At 40.4% G+C, this 17,134-nt stretch overlaps 2 protein-coding genes across 3 annotated transcripts; one reads left to right on the top strand and one right to left on the bottom strand.

Moving 5' to 3' along the window:
* Positions 1 to 14: 14 nt before the first annotated feature.
* On the top strand, positions 15 to 15,838 carry LOC144007378 (germ cell-specific gene 1-like protein). 2 transcript variants are annotated; one of them, XR_013280163.1, is made up of 10 exons: positions 15 to 1,066; positions 1,899 to 2,043; positions 2,372 to 2,794; positions 4,475 to 4,669; positions 5,308 to 5,367; positions 5,461 to 5,619; positions 6,954 to 7,065; positions 7,129 to 7,936; positions 9,368 to 9,428; positions 14,640 to 15,838. XR_013280163.1 is itself a non-coding variant. In XM_077506967.1 (8 exons), the coding sequence occupies exons 3-8, from the start codon at positions 2,599 to 2,601 to the stop codon at positions 7,583 to 7,585; spliced, it is 1,179 nt and encodes a 392-aa protein (XP_077363093.1). In that variant the 5' UTR covers positions 15 to 1,066; positions 1,899 to 2,043; positions 2,372 to 2,598; the 3' UTR covers positions 7,586 to 8,565. The 2 variants fall into 2 exon arrangements, 1 of the variants encoding a protein (XP_077363093.1); XM_077506967.1 differs by lacking the exons at positions 9,368 to 9,428; positions 14,640 to 15,838 and having other exon boundaries at positions 7,129 to 8,565.
* LOC144007381 (recoverin-like) lies at positions 11,600 to 16,537 on the bottom strand. The gene is made up of 5 exons (XM_077506971.1): positions 16,383 to 16,537; positions 16,166 to 16,272; positions 15,122 to 15,512; positions 12,194 to 12,305; positions 11,600 to 12,095 (listed from the first exon to the last, which is right to left on the bottom strand). The coding sequence occupies exons 3-5, from the start codon at positions 15,500 to 15,502 to the stop codon at positions 12,010 to 12,012; spliced, it is 579 nt and encodes a 192-aa protein (XP_077363097.1). The 5' UTR covers positions 15,503 to 15,512; positions 16,166 to 16,272; positions 16,383 to 16,537; the 3' UTR covers positions 11,600 to 12,009.
* Between the last annotated feature and the right edge of the window lie 597 nt (positions 16,538 to 17,134).

Here is a 17,134-nt window from a genome sequence, read left to right as displayed (position 1 = left end):
ATTCCAATGTCGTGTTTTAGCAGGTCACGTTTCATTGTCTCGTTTTACCGTTTTTCATTCCGCGTTTTTCAGCATTCCATCAAATATTTTCTGTCATGTTTCAGCATTCTACCATGGCTTAGGATGAGTGTTTCAGGATTCAATGTCATGTCCCAGCATTCCATCATGTTTTTAAGATCCACGTCACATTTCAGGATTCCATGTAGTGTTTCAGCGTTTCAAGTCATGTTTCAGCATTTCATCATGTTCTAGGATCCATTCAGCATTCTGGCATGTTTTTGCATTACATGTGCTTCATGCCATGTTTCATCCTGCTACCATGTTTTTGCGTGCATGTCATATTTCAGGATTCCAAGTCATGTTTCAGCCTTTCATGCCATGTTTCAGCATTCCATCATGTTTTCGGATCCATGTCATGTTGCAGCATTCTGGCACGTTTCCACATTTCATGCTATTTTTGCATTCAACGTCATATTTCCGAATTCCATGTCATTGTTTCAGCATTCCATGCCATGTTTGAACAATGTCATGTTTCAGCATTCCATATTTTTGTGTTTCAACATTCCATGTGATGGTTTCAGGATGCTGTTATGTTTCATTATGATCTTGTCTCAGCTTTTCATGCCATTTCTCATCATGTGTCTTTTCAACATTTGCTGCCATGTGTCAGAATTTCACGATGGGACTTAAGCATTCCATGTCGTTTCAACATTTTCTGTCACGTTTCAGTATGTGTATGTACAGTAAAAGTCTCCAGCTGTGACTTGTCAAACATTCTCCGGGGCCTCCAGATTGATGAAGTCGGACCTTATCACGCACGGTGTCCACTTGGACTTTGCGGAAGTTGATCTTGTCTCGCTGCCGAGTTGATTGCCACTATAGGAGCGGAGGTCAGATTTGACGTGCAAGTGGGCGGGGTCCTAGAGGAGCGGTGGGAGGCAACAGATGGACTTGTGATGACTTGTGATGATGACTTGCGAGGATTATGCCAAGGAAAGCGGCCGGCTTTGCCACACCAGCGCCAACACTTCAGACGGACGACAGCAACGGAAAGGTCCTCGTGCGGGTGAGTCACAAACACATTTTCAAGAAGAAGTATCACGTCATGTTTCAGTATAGCGTAACATGTTGCGTTATTCCATGTCATTGTTTTAACAGTTCATGTCATGTTTCAGCATTCCATGTTTAACATTTCATGTTTCAGCATTCCATGTAAATGTTAACAGTTGAAGCCATATTTTAGCATTCCGTTCATGCTTTCCATGTAGTGTTTTAGCATAAGTCATGTTTCAGCATTTCATGTTTCAACATTATCCCGTTTCAGCATTGTATGCATTACATCATTCCATGTCTTGTTCATGAGTTCATAATTTGTCATTCCAGGTTTTTGTTTCAACATTGTCATGCTTTAGTAACTCATGTAGCTGTTTTCACATTTCACGGTATGTTTCAGCATTCCAGTCCGTTGTTTACATCCGTGTGATCTGACATTGACTGGCCACTAGTCCATTGTTTGTGTAGATGTTTGTATTCAGATATCCATCAAGGACTCAAGCTGATAACTGGCTCACTATGTTTGTGTTAGGCATTGCAATCCACGTCTTCAATTTTAGCATACTTTATTGATACGTTTCATACATTTTTTCATCATTCCCTATCATGTTTATGGCATATTTCAGTGTTGTTTTTAATGCCGCGATATTTCAGCATTTCACCTCGTCGGCGCAAAGTGTCAGTTTCATCATTTCATGTTATATTTCAGCATTCCAAACATTCCGTGTTGTGTTTTAATTGTGACTCTATCTGATGCTATGCTAGATTTGCTAACCTTGGTCAGGTTGAGGTTGAGGTGGTGGTCCAGACCAAGACAGAGAATTTCATCCAATCTATTTGAGCAGGTGCGATTAGCATCCTGGAGCGTCCAGATTGGTCTCAAAAGATGCCCGGACAGTGTTGAAGACGTTCAGCTTCATCCCAGGATGCCCCAGCGGGATGGCATAGGGTGGCCCGTTCCCACTGTCATGTGCCGTGACCGACCGTCAGGTGAGCTGTGCAAGAAGTAAAACAAATCCTGTTTTTTTTTTTTTTTACCACAAACTAGCAAATTTATCATTTCACAATGCACATCAAGAATGATGGGCAAGTAGGTGTAAAACGCAGGATTGAACAGGATTTGTCATTCAGTAATCTTCAGCAAAAACTAGAGCTACTTGAAATACTTCCTGTTTTCATTCTTCTTTAGATTTAGACAAAATAGTGTGCAGCCATCCAGTGGTGTACAGTGAAATTGCACCCAAAATCAACACAAAGTACTGTATACGTGGTTGGTGAGTTATTCCCAACGTGAAATGTTTGCTTTGTCTCGATAAAGGTTGGGAAACGGTGATGTAGCGAGGACCTTCCTCCTGGAAGTCGGGAAAGCTCCGGAAATGTGACGGCAAAAGCTGCGTCCGCACATCTGGATCTGCCATTGACTCGATCTCAATTCGCCTTAATCTCCTTCCCCCGATTTGCCGTCTCCGGCCTCCCTCGCCATGCCGCCGTGTCTCTGAGCCTCGTCCCCAAGCCGGGAACAGACAGGAAGCGGCGCCGTCCGCCATGTTGGAAAAGATGTCCCGCCGGCAGCGCTCGCTGCTGTCGTTGGCGCTGACCTCGCTGGCCCTCAGCTTGTCCGTGTCGGCCTTCTGCACGTCGTACTGGTGCGAGGGGACCCACAAGGTGGTCAAGCCGCTCTGCCTGTCGCCCGTCAAGATGAAGAACTGCGGCCAGAACAACAGCCGGCCCTACACCACAGGTCAGAGCGCTCGCCGCCACCTGCTGGTCACTTTCACACAACTTCCTGCAGTTAGTTCAGTTTCAGAAACGGTGAACACATGAAGGTGCTGTTTTGACACCATGCTGAAGTTGTATTATCGAACAGTGGACTGCAACGGATTCCCGTAATCCCTGAAAGCTTTGTTGCTAATCTCTCAACTCTTGTGGATTGTGGCAGGCTTATCTTTTTTTTCTTTTTTTTTCCCCCCCCCCGAAAATGTGCTATACAATGTTCCACATGTGTGGTATCCACATGTGTAGCGTTCCCCTCCTTGGGAATCATCAGATTAAGAGTTTTGAGATGAAGGGCGGCGCCCTCGCGAGGAAACAACCCGGCGCACAATCCTGCTTAAATCTTGACGTCACACTGCTAGGTGGCTCGACGCGTTAGCATTAGGAGATCAGGGTTGACTCTGGTTTGTAACCACGCAGGAGGGGTTTGGTTGGTGCTGGATTTCACTTTGATGGATTGGATGTACTGGTTTCTATGAATCTCACTCTGCCTCATCGATCCTTCCCTCCTTCCTCTCTTTAGTTTTTCCTCTGGTCTCTTGAGATCTCGTTAATTTGTTGGAATTTAGAGGCTTCTGGGGTTGGCGTAAGACTTTGATTTTGTAACCATGGGGAAGGCAGGAAGTGTTTGGTCGGCGCTGGATTTCACTTTGATTTATCTTTCTTTTCTCTTTATCTTTTCTGACCTTTTCTCTGGTCTCCTGACCATTTGAACCTCACGACTCTGGCGAAACTCTGAAGTACCTGGTTAAGGTGAAGGGTAATGGGATTTTTATAAGGTTTTAGGTGAATTAATGAGTATAAATTTATACATATTTGCACGCATACGCACGCACGCACACAAACGCATACACATGCACGCACACACCAAAAAAAAAAAAAAAAAAAAAAAAAATCTTTTTAGAGTCAGGTGTGTTGGAGGACGGAAACATCTACAACCTGCAGGATTCCGGCCCTCCAGGTACACGATTGGGGAAGCCTGCTTTAAATGATCAAATGGTTCATTAAAAATACGGGAAAAAATCAAATTCAAAAAACAATTTTGTTTATTTATTTGAATTTTTTCATGTGTTACTTGTACACAATGTTCAAAAAACAGCATGGGTGCGACGTCATCTGAAGGTGCTTTTCTATTGGGCTGCTGCTCGATGACGTTACTTTCTTTTCACCTTATTCCGGTAATATCAAAATTAATGTACTTGTAATCACATTTAAAATCATCCACAAAGGCGCATGCATTAAATTAATTACCAAAGACTAAAACAAAGGACGTTTTTGCTTTAATTAGTAGTAAAATGTAGTTTCAGTTAGTTTTTGTTTTTTTTAAAAAGCATTTTCGTTTTTTTTTTTATTTCGTAAAATTGTTTTTTGAATGTGAGTTTTATTTTTTTCGTTAGTTTTAGTTAACTAAAATAGCCTTGACTGAAACTAACCGAAACTAAACTAAAACGAAGCATTTATTAAATAACTAAAACCCATAAAAATTAACAGAACCACCCTGAAAACTAATTCAATTAACTCAATTAAAAAATAAAAAAAAATAAAAAAATCAGAACGAAATCAAAACTAATTCAAATGTAAAAATTCCAAAACTATTACAACCCTGGTTCCTTGAGAAGCAAACATAAATGTTTTCTGTCATCCGCAGAGGCCCCAACGGCGGACCCCAGGAACCCGCCGTCCAACGTGACGCTGACGCCGCTGCAGAGGGAGCAGCTGGCCGTCCTCAGGAGGAAGCAGCTGGCCAACGCCGTCCACTACATCTGGGAGACGGGCGAGGACAAGTACATGCTGCGCTACTTCCACACCGGATTCTGGCTCTCCTGCGAGAAGCACAACGAAGGTGAGTGTTGTCGACATGGCGACGAAACCCCACGTCCGGGTCCGGGTCGTTGATTCAAGTCTCTGATTAAAAAATATATATATATATATATAAATATATATATATATATATATTTATTTTTCTTCTTTTTTCTTTGGTGGAAGTTCTTATGCATGCCAGGTCCATCACACCAGCATCGACTGAAATTCAAACAGAATTTTCTTCTCCCTCACACTGCTCGCTGAATCCTTCCTTCCTTCCTCTCTTTAGTTTTTCCTCTGGTCTCTTGAGATCTCCCTCATCTGTTGGAATCTAAATGTTTCTGGGGCCGGTGAAAGAGTCTGGTTTTGTAACCCTGCGGGTGGCAGGTGGTGTCTGGTTGGTACTGGATTTCACTTTGCGCCATCTTTCTGTCCTTTGAGCTTTCCTCTGGTCTCCCGACCTTCTGAACTTCACAACTTTGACGAGACTCTGAACTATCCGGTTAAGGTGAAGGGTCATGGGATTTGTATTAGATTTCAGGTGAATTAATTAGGCCAAATTCACACACACACACACACAAATGCACCTTGAACTCAAGTCTCGTGCATGTCTCAGAAACTAATTCTGTACGTACCTGGTGAGACGTCTCCAGTAGGTCTTGTTGTTTGTTTGTCCAGGTGAGGACCAGGAGGAAAAATGTCGCAGCTTCATCGAGCTGACCCCAGGAGAGACTCAAGGTCAGTGGCGGCATGATAATCCCGCCTTTCACGCGCCTCACCTAACCGTGTTGACCGACTCGTGCGGCTCTGCCACCCCCCCCCCCAACGCAGGTGTGCTGTGGCTGTCGGTCGTCAGTGAGTTCATGTACATCGGCCTGCTGGCCATGGGCTTCCTGCTCATGTGGGTGGAGGCCATCTGCCTGTGCGCCAAGAGAGAGATGAATGCCCTCAAGATCAACGCCTTCGCCGCCATGTGCACCGTGCTCTCAGGTGGGCCTCACATGAACCGGACAAGTTATTTCATATTTTGAATGAAACGATTCATCTGTCAGGGTTAAAGCAGAAAAGTCGCATTGAGAGAGGATATAATTGATTTTGATGTGATGTAAATTTTTATTTCAACAAAAAATAATAATAATTAAAAATAATTTAAAAAATATTATATATAATATAATAAAGCTAAAACTTGTAAACAGCAAAAAATGAGAAGGAAAAAAAAAAGCAATTGAAGCAAGCAAAAAACAAAACTTCACATCATATTGCAACAAGAGATATAAAGTAAGACGGTAAATGTGCAAAAAGGAGTGGGAATAAGTATAGACTTTTATATTCCTACCCCTTTACTACATTTCAACATCAAAATATCAAAAGAATATTTTTATAACTTGAAAATTTTGCTAAACAATATTTGGCTATTTTAGACTAATGAGGATTCATCCATCCATCCATCCATTTTCTTGACCGCTTATTCCTCACAAGGGTCGCGGGGGCTGCTGGCGCCTATCTCAGCTGGCTCTGGGCAGTAGGCGGGGGACACTCTGGACTGGTTGCCAACCAATCGCAGGGCACACAGAGACGAACAACCATCCACACTCACACGCACACCTAGGGACAATTCGGAGCGCCCGATTAACCTGCCATGCATGTCTTTGGAATGTGGGAGGAGACCGGAGTACCCGGAGAAGACCCACGCGGGCACGGGGAGAACATGCAAACTCCACCCAGGAAGGTCCGAGCCTGGACTCGAACCGGAGACCTCAGAACTGGGAAGCGGACGTGCTAACTGAGGATTCATACACTTGTAATAAATAATATACCATATATACTTGGCTTATATACATAACAGCAATAATAATAACAAAAATAATAATTCTTATTATCACCATTATAATATAACCAAAGTGTTTCCCATAATATAACCATTAATTCTAGGGCTGCATAATATATCTAAAAAAAAATATCAATATCGAGATATTGCCCCATGCATTATGCATATCGCAAAGACATGCAATAAGTTTCATATGAAATTTGATGCTTTTATCTGAATTTCACCAGTCAGACGCTCACTAAAATGTGCACTGCCGTCCAATAGTTGAACTTTATCGAGAGGTCATTATTTTTTTTTCCACGATATTGTGATGTTTTTGTATCGCCAACCATTATTGTATCGTGATGTTTGGATATCGTGACATCCCTATAACGTCCCCCCCCCCACCCACACACACACACACAATTTTCCATCAGTAATTTTATTCTGACAAATATCGTAATCTTCCTCAAAATCCATATTGGTTCAATCCTATTCCCTGATTGTGTTGTTTTAGGCATGATGGGCATGGTGGCGCACATGATGTACACCACCGTCTTCCAGATGACCGTCAGCATCGGGCCCAAAGACTGGCGGCCGCAGACGTGGGACTACGGCTGGTCCTTTGCGTACGTCCGCACACACACAATCACAAATCATCACGCGCTGACGTCCTTCTGTCTGTCCCGCAGCCTGGCGTGGCTGTCGTTCAGCTGCTGCATGGCGGCCGCGGTGGCCACGCTCAATTCCTACACCAAAACCATCATCGAGATGAAGCACCGCGCCCGCGTGCGCCTGGACGAGGCCCGCGCCGCCGCCCGCGCCCCCTCCTACGAGGAGGTGGTCCGCGCCGGCGGCGGCGTCTACTCGGTCAGCCAGCTGATCCAGCTGGGCCAGCAGGGGGCGCACGCGGACCCGCTGTGGCCGCGGGGGGCCGGCCCCGCCGTGGGGCCGCTGGCGTGCGGGGCCGTGGTCGGCTTGGGAGTGGCGGGGGTGGGGGCGGTGGGCGTGGCCGGCGGGGGGCCGGCGGACCCCCGGGGAGGCGTGATGGTGCTGGAGGGCTGCGGCGCGGACGGATGCGAAGACTGCGAACGGGAGCTGGACCAGATGGACTACCTGCACGAGGGCGGGGACGGCTCGCTGTGCTAGCGGCGCTTTGCTGACACCTGCTGGTGTGGAGAGGAACTGAATGTCGTCCAGGAAAACTTTTCCAAACTGCCAGTCAGCGTTTTGGTGAAAGAACTCATTGTAGAAGTTGGACTCGGTTGGAAGAGGTGACGAGCAACCACTTGGGTTTGACGACTTTTTTTTTTTTAATCAGCTGAGATGAGATGCCTAGTGACGATAATTAAACTGTGTTAAGTAAACCAATTGATTCCTCGCACCCACAGCAAACGAGTTATGCATGGTTTTTTCCTCCCCCACCGCTTTCTGGCGTCGTCAGGATCTAGAAGGAAAAACCAGATCACGGTTTACTGCTCTTCAACACGGCTGGAGGAGGTAAGATTTTATTTCACAGACTTGTGCACATTCGCATTGTATTTTTCATAATTTGGTGAGAAGATTCAAAGCCTTCACCTTAACCATACAAAAAAAAAATGTTTTGCTCTCCAATTCCTACATTTTTTTGGGGGGGGGGGGCAAATTTAAGCCATTCAAAATTAAATGGTTCATATTATTATTATTATCCCAATCACATTTTTTTTTTCAGAATTTCCAAATAAAAGCCAAAATTGGGATTTTCTTGTTTTCATATATATATATGTATATATGTATGTATGTATATATGTATTTATGTATATGCATGTGTGTATATATATGTGTGTGTGTGTGTGTGTATATATATGAATATGTATGTGTGTATATATATATATGTATATATGTGTATATATATATATATGTATATGTATGTATATGTGTATATATATGTATATGTGTGTATATATGTATATGTATATGTATGTATATATATATATATGTATATGTATATATATGTATATGTGTATATATATATATATATATGTATATATATATATATATGTATATGTATATATATCTGCGATTGGTTGGCAACCAGTCCAGGGTGTCCCCCGCCTACTGCCCAGAGCCAGCTGAGATAGGCGCCAGCAGCCCCCGCGACCCTTGTGAGGAATAAGCGGTCAAGAAAATGGATGGATGGATGGATGTATATATATATGTATATGTATATATATATATATATATATATATATATATATATATATATATATATATATATATGTGTGTGTATATGTAATTTTTTCAACATAAAAGCCATCATTGAGATTTTTTGTTTGTTTGTTTTTTCCCTCTAATTTCTAAAATGTTTGACTGATTCAGACAGTAACAGGTTAACTTTAAAATGTTCGCTTATCTCTACCATGGATTTTTTTTTAAATATCAACATAAAAGCCAACATTAAGATTTTTTTTTTTGTTTTTCCCTCTAATTTCTAAAATTTTTGACTGATTCAGACGTTGACATGTTAACAACTTTAAACTGTTCAGATTTTCGCTACCATTTTTTTCTTTCAAAATTTCAAAATCAAAGCCAAAATTAAGATTTTTTTTGTTTGTTTTTCCTTCTAATTTCTAAACGTATTCACTAATTTAAACCATTCTAACTTTAAGGTATTCAACTTATCCCAACATTTTTTTTTCAACATTTGAAAGTAAAAGTCCAAATTTAAAATGTTGGAATTTTTTGTACTAGTAATTTCTATGTTTTAGTACTTGTAATTTCCAAATCACTCTGTTGATTCAAAACATTCGAACTTGAAACTTTTTCACCAAATGAGGCTGTCCCATGTCAGCAGTTCCATTCCACATTTCTGCTGGCAGTTTCGACTTTAAAGAACGTTATTGTGCACACCAACTGTTTATTTGAACCAATTTTTCTTTCCCCTCGAAACAGGTTCCCTCTTGCGGAAGACATTTTTCCATTTGGACTCACTCAAATGACGTCATCCTCCTGGGTGAGTGATTGACGCGTCGTCCTCGCCGTCGTGAGGTTCGGCTCTCCGATGTCGTCTCATGAAAAACATACTTTTTCCTTAAAGGGCCAGCATGGTGAAAATCTCTCGTGTAAAGTCGCGGATTTTAGCCGGCGCGTTTAATGAGCGCGGCGGCAAAGAATGAGAGCTTTGGACCTGAGACAGATGCTGTGCACAAGATTACACCAATAATCTGCATAAAGCGAGCGAGTGAGTGAGCGAGCGGGCGGGTGATTGACAGATCAGCAAGGTCGCTTATGCGGGCTCTAATTGAAAGAGGAAAAGTTGATGTAACAACAGCAAGGAGGATTCAGGTCAAGAAGACGGCAGATGTGGACGCAAAGCAGGTCTCGGGACAAAATTAATCTGTTTCTTGAGATGAGCGGGGGTCAAGCCACAAAAAATAGGACGGGAGACGCAAAGTTCGGCGCTTTCAAACACGGAAGGAAAAGACTTGCAGGCAATAAATTCCAATATGGGAGAAAGCTTTGGAGTTGGCTCAATATTATGGGTGGGAACCTCTGGCGACCTCACGATACGATATGCAATACAAGGCTCACGATAATGATTATCTCACGATATGATGATACTGCCATTGTCGATATTGCGCAGGTAATAAATACACCGGTAATCTATGATAAAACTAATCATAAAGTAATAATTATTATTAGTGATGCACGATAATATCGGTGGCCGATAATTATCGGCACTTATAGACCATTTTGATGTAAAACAGATAAACCAGATAATAGAGAAATCTGCCAATAATTATCGGCAATTTGATTTCATACAGATAAACCAGATAATAAAAAAAAAAGCCATCAATAATTCTAAACAAGCCACGTTGGTCCATCTGTTGTTTGTGGCTCATATCAATAAAATTCAGCTTCATGAAACATTGTGCAAAGTTTATACAATGTTTCAATGTATTTGTTAGACTTATAGAAGCACTTGAAAGCATATTTGTATTCAAATTAATTTAGCAAACAATTATCGGCTTACTTATTGGTTATCGACACCGGCACCTCTAAATTATTGGTTCATCAGTATCGGTTGAAAATAGGATTATCGTGCATCCCTAATTATTATAATAACATAAATAAATAATACATAAAAATGAAATCATAAATATCAATAAATAATAAAAAATACAAAATAATTCATATAAAAAATAATACATTAAATATAATATAAATGCATAATATAATGTATAAATAAAATAATAATCATCATCATCTTTAGTGTTGTTCCAATACCATTTTTTTGGCCAATTCTGATACCCACTTTTGCAGTATCAGCCAATACCATACCGATGATACCTTGTTGGTTTGTTTTTTAAACATGAAAAGCTGCCCTGCCATTGGTTTAGAGCATTCAAGGGCCAATAGGATATCTTGGCTCGGCATGCAGTGGACATGTCACACATCAGTGAATGTCTTGTGCAAGCAAGACATAAGATGCTGCATCCAAAGTCCTATGTGAGCATCAGAAATAATGATATCGGCATGTTACTTGTTCGTACTTGCCGATGCCCATACCACTGTTTTAATGCAGTATCGCGATACCGCTAATGTTATCAGAACAACACTAATAATAATTATAATAATAATAATGAATGCAAATAATATAAAAAAAACTAAGCTGATGAGTCTTCGTCGCCTGAAGACGAGCGTCCGTTTCCCCGCCACTCGTATGAGGCGCTCCCCCTAGTGGCCCGCCAAGTAATTGCTCACTAAGTCATCAACAATGGAGCCGTTATACTGGCTGTATATTAGCAACAAATATCACGATAGTTGCGTAGACGTATTGATAATATATCGGGAGACAACGTATCACAATATATCGTGATATCGATATATCGTCACACTCCTAGTGAAGATATTAGGAACAGCTTTTTCTTTTTTGGGGGGCTTTACACGAATAAGGCATGAATATACAAGTGCATTTGGAGGAATTAGGGAAATTTAAAAAAAAAAAAATTTAGTTTGAAATTTATTATAATTTTTTTAATTTTTTTATTTTAGTTGTTCAATTTTCAAAAGTGCAATTTATGAAGATGAATTGGACACATAACAGAAAATCGAACAAAAAAAAAAAAACTACTGGGGGGTGTACCTAATCAGTAGGTTCATTCGTGTGTACGGAAGAAATCATTTTGTTTCGTTTCAATCAAACTTTATTGACAAGAAAACAACAACAACCACACATGATGCGATTTTGTCATGTGACCAGAAACAGGAAGGGGAACTAAATATGTTTGTTGTTTGACTTCCGTCATAATCGGCTTTTTATGCTGGAAGGAAACAGGAACGCTTGATTCTCTAAAATTGTGATATCTTTGCTATAATGTTAGAAGAAAAAAAAATCAAATCAAATAAGCATTTTTGTCCTATAACAAAAACGTTTGAGGCTGTCACATGTATGTGATGATTTTCATTGGCCTAAGAGCTAAAATAGGGAGGAGTCAATAATGCATCATTAATCCTCACATACACTTAAAAAAAAACAACAACAAAAAAAACGATACGACGTAACCATAACCGGAGACCCGCCACTGCATTTGTTATTTGGGGGGCTGATACTGGATCAAGCGCAGGGCCTCCTCGTTGTCCAGAACCCCCTGGATGAACTCGCCCTCGGCCACGCGTTCTGGGGGGGGAAAAAAAAAGAGCATACGCATGCACGTGACAAAAGCCACATGGCCATCCTGGTCGGCCGTTTAGTTTCCCCCCCTCACCCGTCCTCACCGTTGTCTCCCTTGTCGAAGAACTTCCAGAGCTTTTCCGCCCTTTTCTCGGCCGTGTTCTCGTCAGACGGAAGTCGGGGCACCTCGTCTCGGGGGATCAACTTAAAAATGGCCTGCAACACATGCATGGTTGTCGTCAGGGCGGCACGGATCAGTGGTAGAGCGGTCCTCAACCAAACCCACTGCTCGCAGGTTCGAACCCCGGCCATTTACGATCATGTCCGAGTGCCCTTGAGCTCTGGAGGACCCAAAACTGCCAAATTTCAAAATAAATAAATGACTTAAAAAAAAAAAAAAAAAAAAAAAAAAAAAGGAATAAATAAATGGCTAAAAGTGAAACTAAAAATTTATATTAAAAAATATAATTCTAAAAATATATCCAAAAAATAAATATAAAATTCAAAATAAATAAATAGATAACTGACTAAAAGTGAAGATAAAAATGGATATAAAAAAATACAATTCAAAAATTATATCAAAAAATAAATATAAAATTCCAAATAAATAAATGACGAAATAAATAAATGACTTAAAAAAAAATAAAAAAAGAGTAAATAAATGGCTAAAAGTGAAAATAAAAATGTATATTAAAAAATATAATTCTAAAAATATAGCCAAAAAATAAATATAAAATTCTAAATAAATAAATAACTGACTAAAAGTGAAGATAAAAATGGATATAAAAAAATACAATTCGAAAATTATGTAAAAAAATAAATATAAAATTCTAAATAAATAAATGACTAAAAGTGAAAATATAAATTGGCATAAAAAAATAATTCAAAAATTATATCCCAAAAATATGTGTAAAATTCAAAAACAATAAATGACTAAATAAATAAATAAATGACTAAAAGTGAAAATAAAAATGGATATAAAAAAATATATTTTGAAAATGTTATCCCAAAACAATAGAAATAGAAATAAAAAGAGCAAAAAAATAAATGTATACACATAAATAAGTACATCCATCCATCCACTTTATTGACCGCTTATTCCTCACAAGGGTCGCAGGGGGGTGCTGGAGCCTATCTCAGCTGGCTTTGGGCAGTAGGCGGGGGACTGGTTGCCAGCCAATCGCAGAACACACAGAGACAAACAACCATTTAAATAAATACAATTGGATTTAATTTTTGAATTATATATATTTTTTTAGAACTGTTTTTGTTTTCACTTTTAGTCATTTATTTATTTTGAATTTTTGCAGTTTTGGTCCACCATGTTGGTACTGAACCCCCAAACACTCGTGATGCTTTGTCATCAGGAGGATCGGTGAGATCGGTGATTGGCGGCAATGTCTTAATTTGCCCAATCGATCAATTGATCGGCTCAGCGAAATAAGACATTACATGTTATATTTAATGTTTATCAGCATTTTATTTATTTTTTATTTTTTTCATTTTTTTACCCCGTACATTTCATTTGGCAGGGCTCGGATAGTCCTTATGCCCTGCAAATGGCAGCAGTCGACTGTAGAGTACATTAATTTTTTTTTTTTTTTAATAGATATATTGCTCCATCTTCTGATTAAATCGATGATTTTTTTTTTTTTCCAAACTCGCTGATCTGTGATCAGCCAAAAACAAAAAAAAAGCCCTGATCGAATTAAACCTCGCTTTGTGAGGGTTTTATGTGCGATTTGAGGCTGCAAAAGCCCCAAAATGACAACGCTGATCACAATGTTTTTGTCACTTGCGTAATCTGCCACCAGAAGCCGCCGAGCGGATTAAGCAGATGATTACCAGATGAGCTCGTCAGGCTCCCGGACGTCTTTGTTGTCTCATCACATCGACTTTTGCATCCCCCAGATTCACGTATTGATGACTACAAATGGCAAACAAGTTCAAATTCCCCTTGAAAATTTCAAATCCGTGAAATCCAGAAAATGGATACATTAAATCCAATGCAGGATAAATGAATCAAAGCCAATTGGAAGTATGACGAGACGGAAAGACTTCAACAGAAAACGTCGAGATTTTGCCGGGAGCGTTTTTCCTCGATTTCCGTTTTGGATTTTTGCCGTGTGCGAGTTTGGCTTTTGGGCGTGGAAGGACACGAGAAAAAGAGATTTTCCAGGTGACCTGAAAAAGCCTCACTGGCTTAACGTGTTTATCGGCACCAATTAAAAGTCTTAATCCCGCTTCTCCTTGCAGCATGTGGACTTTTCATCACTTCAATCACGCTCGCGCACGTAGACGCCCCATCACGACGACTTCCAATATAAACGCCAAAATGCAATTTGCATAGTTTCCTGGAACAATAAATTAATTAAATGAATTTGTTGTCACTTGATGGGAATATAATGTGTGAGTTAGTAGAAATTAGCGATATCCGATAACTTTTTTTTTTTCTGACCGATAACAATATGAGTACTTGATTCTTGAGCAGTACTTTCCTTCAATTTGCATAAAATTAATGGCAATTCTCCATTCTATTCTAATTTCTAGTTCCTGATGGCCACAAGAGGGCGCTCAGCTGCTGTTGTGAGTACGATACCTTGACATATGTGCGGGTATCGGCCCGATACGATACCTGGTATCAGTACTCGTGTTCCCTGAGCGTGAGTTTGCGCTTACTTGCTCGCTTCTCTTTGCATCAGACTCTTTATTGATCGGAAGTTATGGCGATGCAAACCTGATCCGATTCCATATCATTGGAGTAAACGGCCACAAATGGGGAAGGAAAATAATCCGGTGTGACTGCCAAAAAAAAAAAAAAAGATTTATCGGAAAAAAAAGATGCACACCCAGCCAACCTAAGGGATACGAAATGACATTGGCACCATTTTGAAGCAAGCGACTATGTTGAAGTGAATTGAGGAGTTTCATTTTGCTGTCATCTTGTGGAATCTACAGTCAATTAATGACCAAACCTTTTTTGAGGGTGTCAGCCGGCAATCCAAATTGTGTATTTTTGTCCGAAAACTCACCGTGCAGATTTCCTTGACCTCGGACTTGGTGATGTATCCGTTCTTGTCGACGTCGAAGAGCGAGAAGGCCCACTCCAGCTTCCTGGTGGTCTTGCCGGTGGAGGTCATGTGCAGGGCGATGATGTACTCCTTGAAGTCCAGGGTGCCGTCGTCGTTGGTGTCGAAGGAGCGGAAGACGTGCTGCGCGTACGTGTTGCCGTCGCTGTCCGGGAAGAACTTGCTGTAGATGGACTGGAACTCCTCCTTGCTCAGGCGGCCGCTGGGGCACTGGCGCTTGAAGTTTTCGTACCACTGCGTGATCTCCGTCTCCGAGAACTTGGTGTGGAGCTTCAGGTCCTCCAGAATCTCCTTGGACACGGCGCTGCTCTTGGAGTTGCCCATGACTGATGACCTGCGGGACGCAGAAGCTCCGGAAAGGTCATCTACATTTGCTAAAGTTTTTTGAAGCAAGTCGACGTCAAGCAGGCTCGAGTCTCTCGTCGATTTAAGTCAGGTCTTAAAATTGCAGACTTAAAAAAAAATAAAAAAAGAAAAAAGAAAAATGCAGACTTAAAAAAAATTGCTGACTTAAAAAAAATTGCAGATTTAAAATAAAATTGCGGACTTAAAAAAAAATTGCAGACTGAAAATTTGCTGACTTAAAAAAATATTACCGACTTAAAAAAAAAAAATTGCAGACTTAAAATAAAAAATAAAACATTGCTGACTTAAAAAAAATTGCAGACTTAAAATAAAACTGCAGACTTAAAAAAAAATTGTCAACTTAAAAAAAAATTGACGACTTAAAATAAAAAATAAAACATTGCTGACTTAAAAAAAAAATTGCAGACTTGAAAAAATTGCAAACATAAAAAAAACATTGCAGACTCGTCTCATCAATTTTGGTCACGTCTTAAAATTGCCGACTTTAAAAAAAAAAAAAAAATAAATAAAAAAATAAAAAAAAATTTTTACAAAATTGCCGACTTTAAAAAAAAAAAAAAAAAAAAAAAAAAAAAAGAGAGAAAGTTTTCGGACTGAAGTGATGTGATTTGAGTCCCCCACCTGTGCCTGATGAAGATGATGATGATGTTTGCCAACAAGGACAAGTGTCTAATCTCGGAGCTCTGTCGGAGAAATGGCCTCCAAGTCCGTCCTGGGAGAAGAAGATTCTGGAAGGAACACGCCCTCGTAAGGTCGATCAAACTTGATGACGTCTCCCCATTGGATGAAAATGCTCACTGGGAAAATGATTTGTCATATTTTATTTTTTAATTCTTACCTGTATGTATGGAAGCAGCAGATCCGTGCAGGACCGACGGGAATATTTAGTCTGAGAAAATCCGCCTCCACCTGTTGGGATTAGTCAATTAAACACCATCACCCCGAGGCGGAGCCACGGGAGAGCCCATGTGAGTCCGAAAGCACGCACGCACACACTAATGTGATGATTTGCATGTTTACATTCAATCAAGACCTCATTTTGGATTTAAAAAAATACTTTTTTTTGTCACTTGTGATTCATTATGAAGCCGAAATCTCAATGCATCAACATGACATGATATTTTTATTTGGATTGTTTTTCTTTGCATTTGCACTGGTTGTCCTCCAGGTCCGAATGGCCACGCCTCCTCGGGGGTTGTTGCCCACCCAATCAGATGGAATGTTTATGCTCATCAAGCACCCTCAACAAAATCTGGTTCTTTTTTTTTTCTTCCCTCCACTCACCTTTTGATTTGACAAGCCACACTTGTTTTCATGCATGAAAACATATGCAATAAAATAAAAAGTCATACAAAAAATAAATTAACAAATATATGATCATACGACTAATATAAAAATATTATATAAACAAAATCATCCATCCATTTTCTTGACTGCTCATTCCTCACAAGGGTCGCGGGGGGGTGCTGGCAACTATCTCAGCTGGCTTTGGGCAGCAGACGGGGGACACCCTGAACTGGTTGCCAGCCAACCGCAGGGCGCATAGAGACGAACAACCATCCACACACACAAGCACACCTCGGGACAATT

This window comes from Festucalex cinctus, chromosome 19, assembly GCF_051991245.1.
Source record: "Festucalex cinctus isolate MCC-2025b chromosome 19, RoL_Fcin_1.0, whole genome shotgun sequence".
NCBI classification, from domain to species: domain Eukaryota; kingdom Metazoa; phylum Chordata; class Actinopteri; order Syngnathiformes; family Syngnathidae; genus Festucalex; species Festucalex cinctus.
The sequence above is the reverse complement of the archived record's forward strand: the minus strand, read 5'-3'. Positions and strand labels throughout refer to the sequence as shown.

Bases quoted from the DNA above. Each gene is read 5' to 3' on its own strand.
- LOC144007381 (XM_077506971.1), bottom strand. From the start codon at position 15,502: ATGGGCAACTCCAAGAGCAGCGCCGTGTCCAAGGAGATTCTGGAGGAC. The intron at 12,306-15,121 runs GTGAGTTTTCGG...CATGTGTTGCAG, and splicing joins AGGTCAAGGAAATCTGCACG to GCCATTTTTAAGTTGATCCC. The intron at 12,096-12,193 runs GTGAGGACGGGT...TTCCCCCCCCAG, and splicing joins CTTCGACAAGGGAGACAACG to AACGCGTGGCCGAGGGCGAG.
- LOC144007378 (XM_077506967.1), top strand. From the start codon at position 2,599: ATGTTGGAAAAGATGTCCCGCCGGCAGCGCTCGCTGCTGTCGTTGGCG. The intron at 2,795-4,474 runs GTCAGAGCGCTC...TGTCATCCGCAG, and splicing joins CAGCCGGCCCTACACCACAG to AGGCCCCAACGGCGGACCCC. The intron at 7,066-7,128 runs GTACGTCCGCAC...TCTGTCCCGCAG, and splicing joins GACTACGGCTGGTCCTTTGC to CCTGGCGTGGCTGTCGTTCA.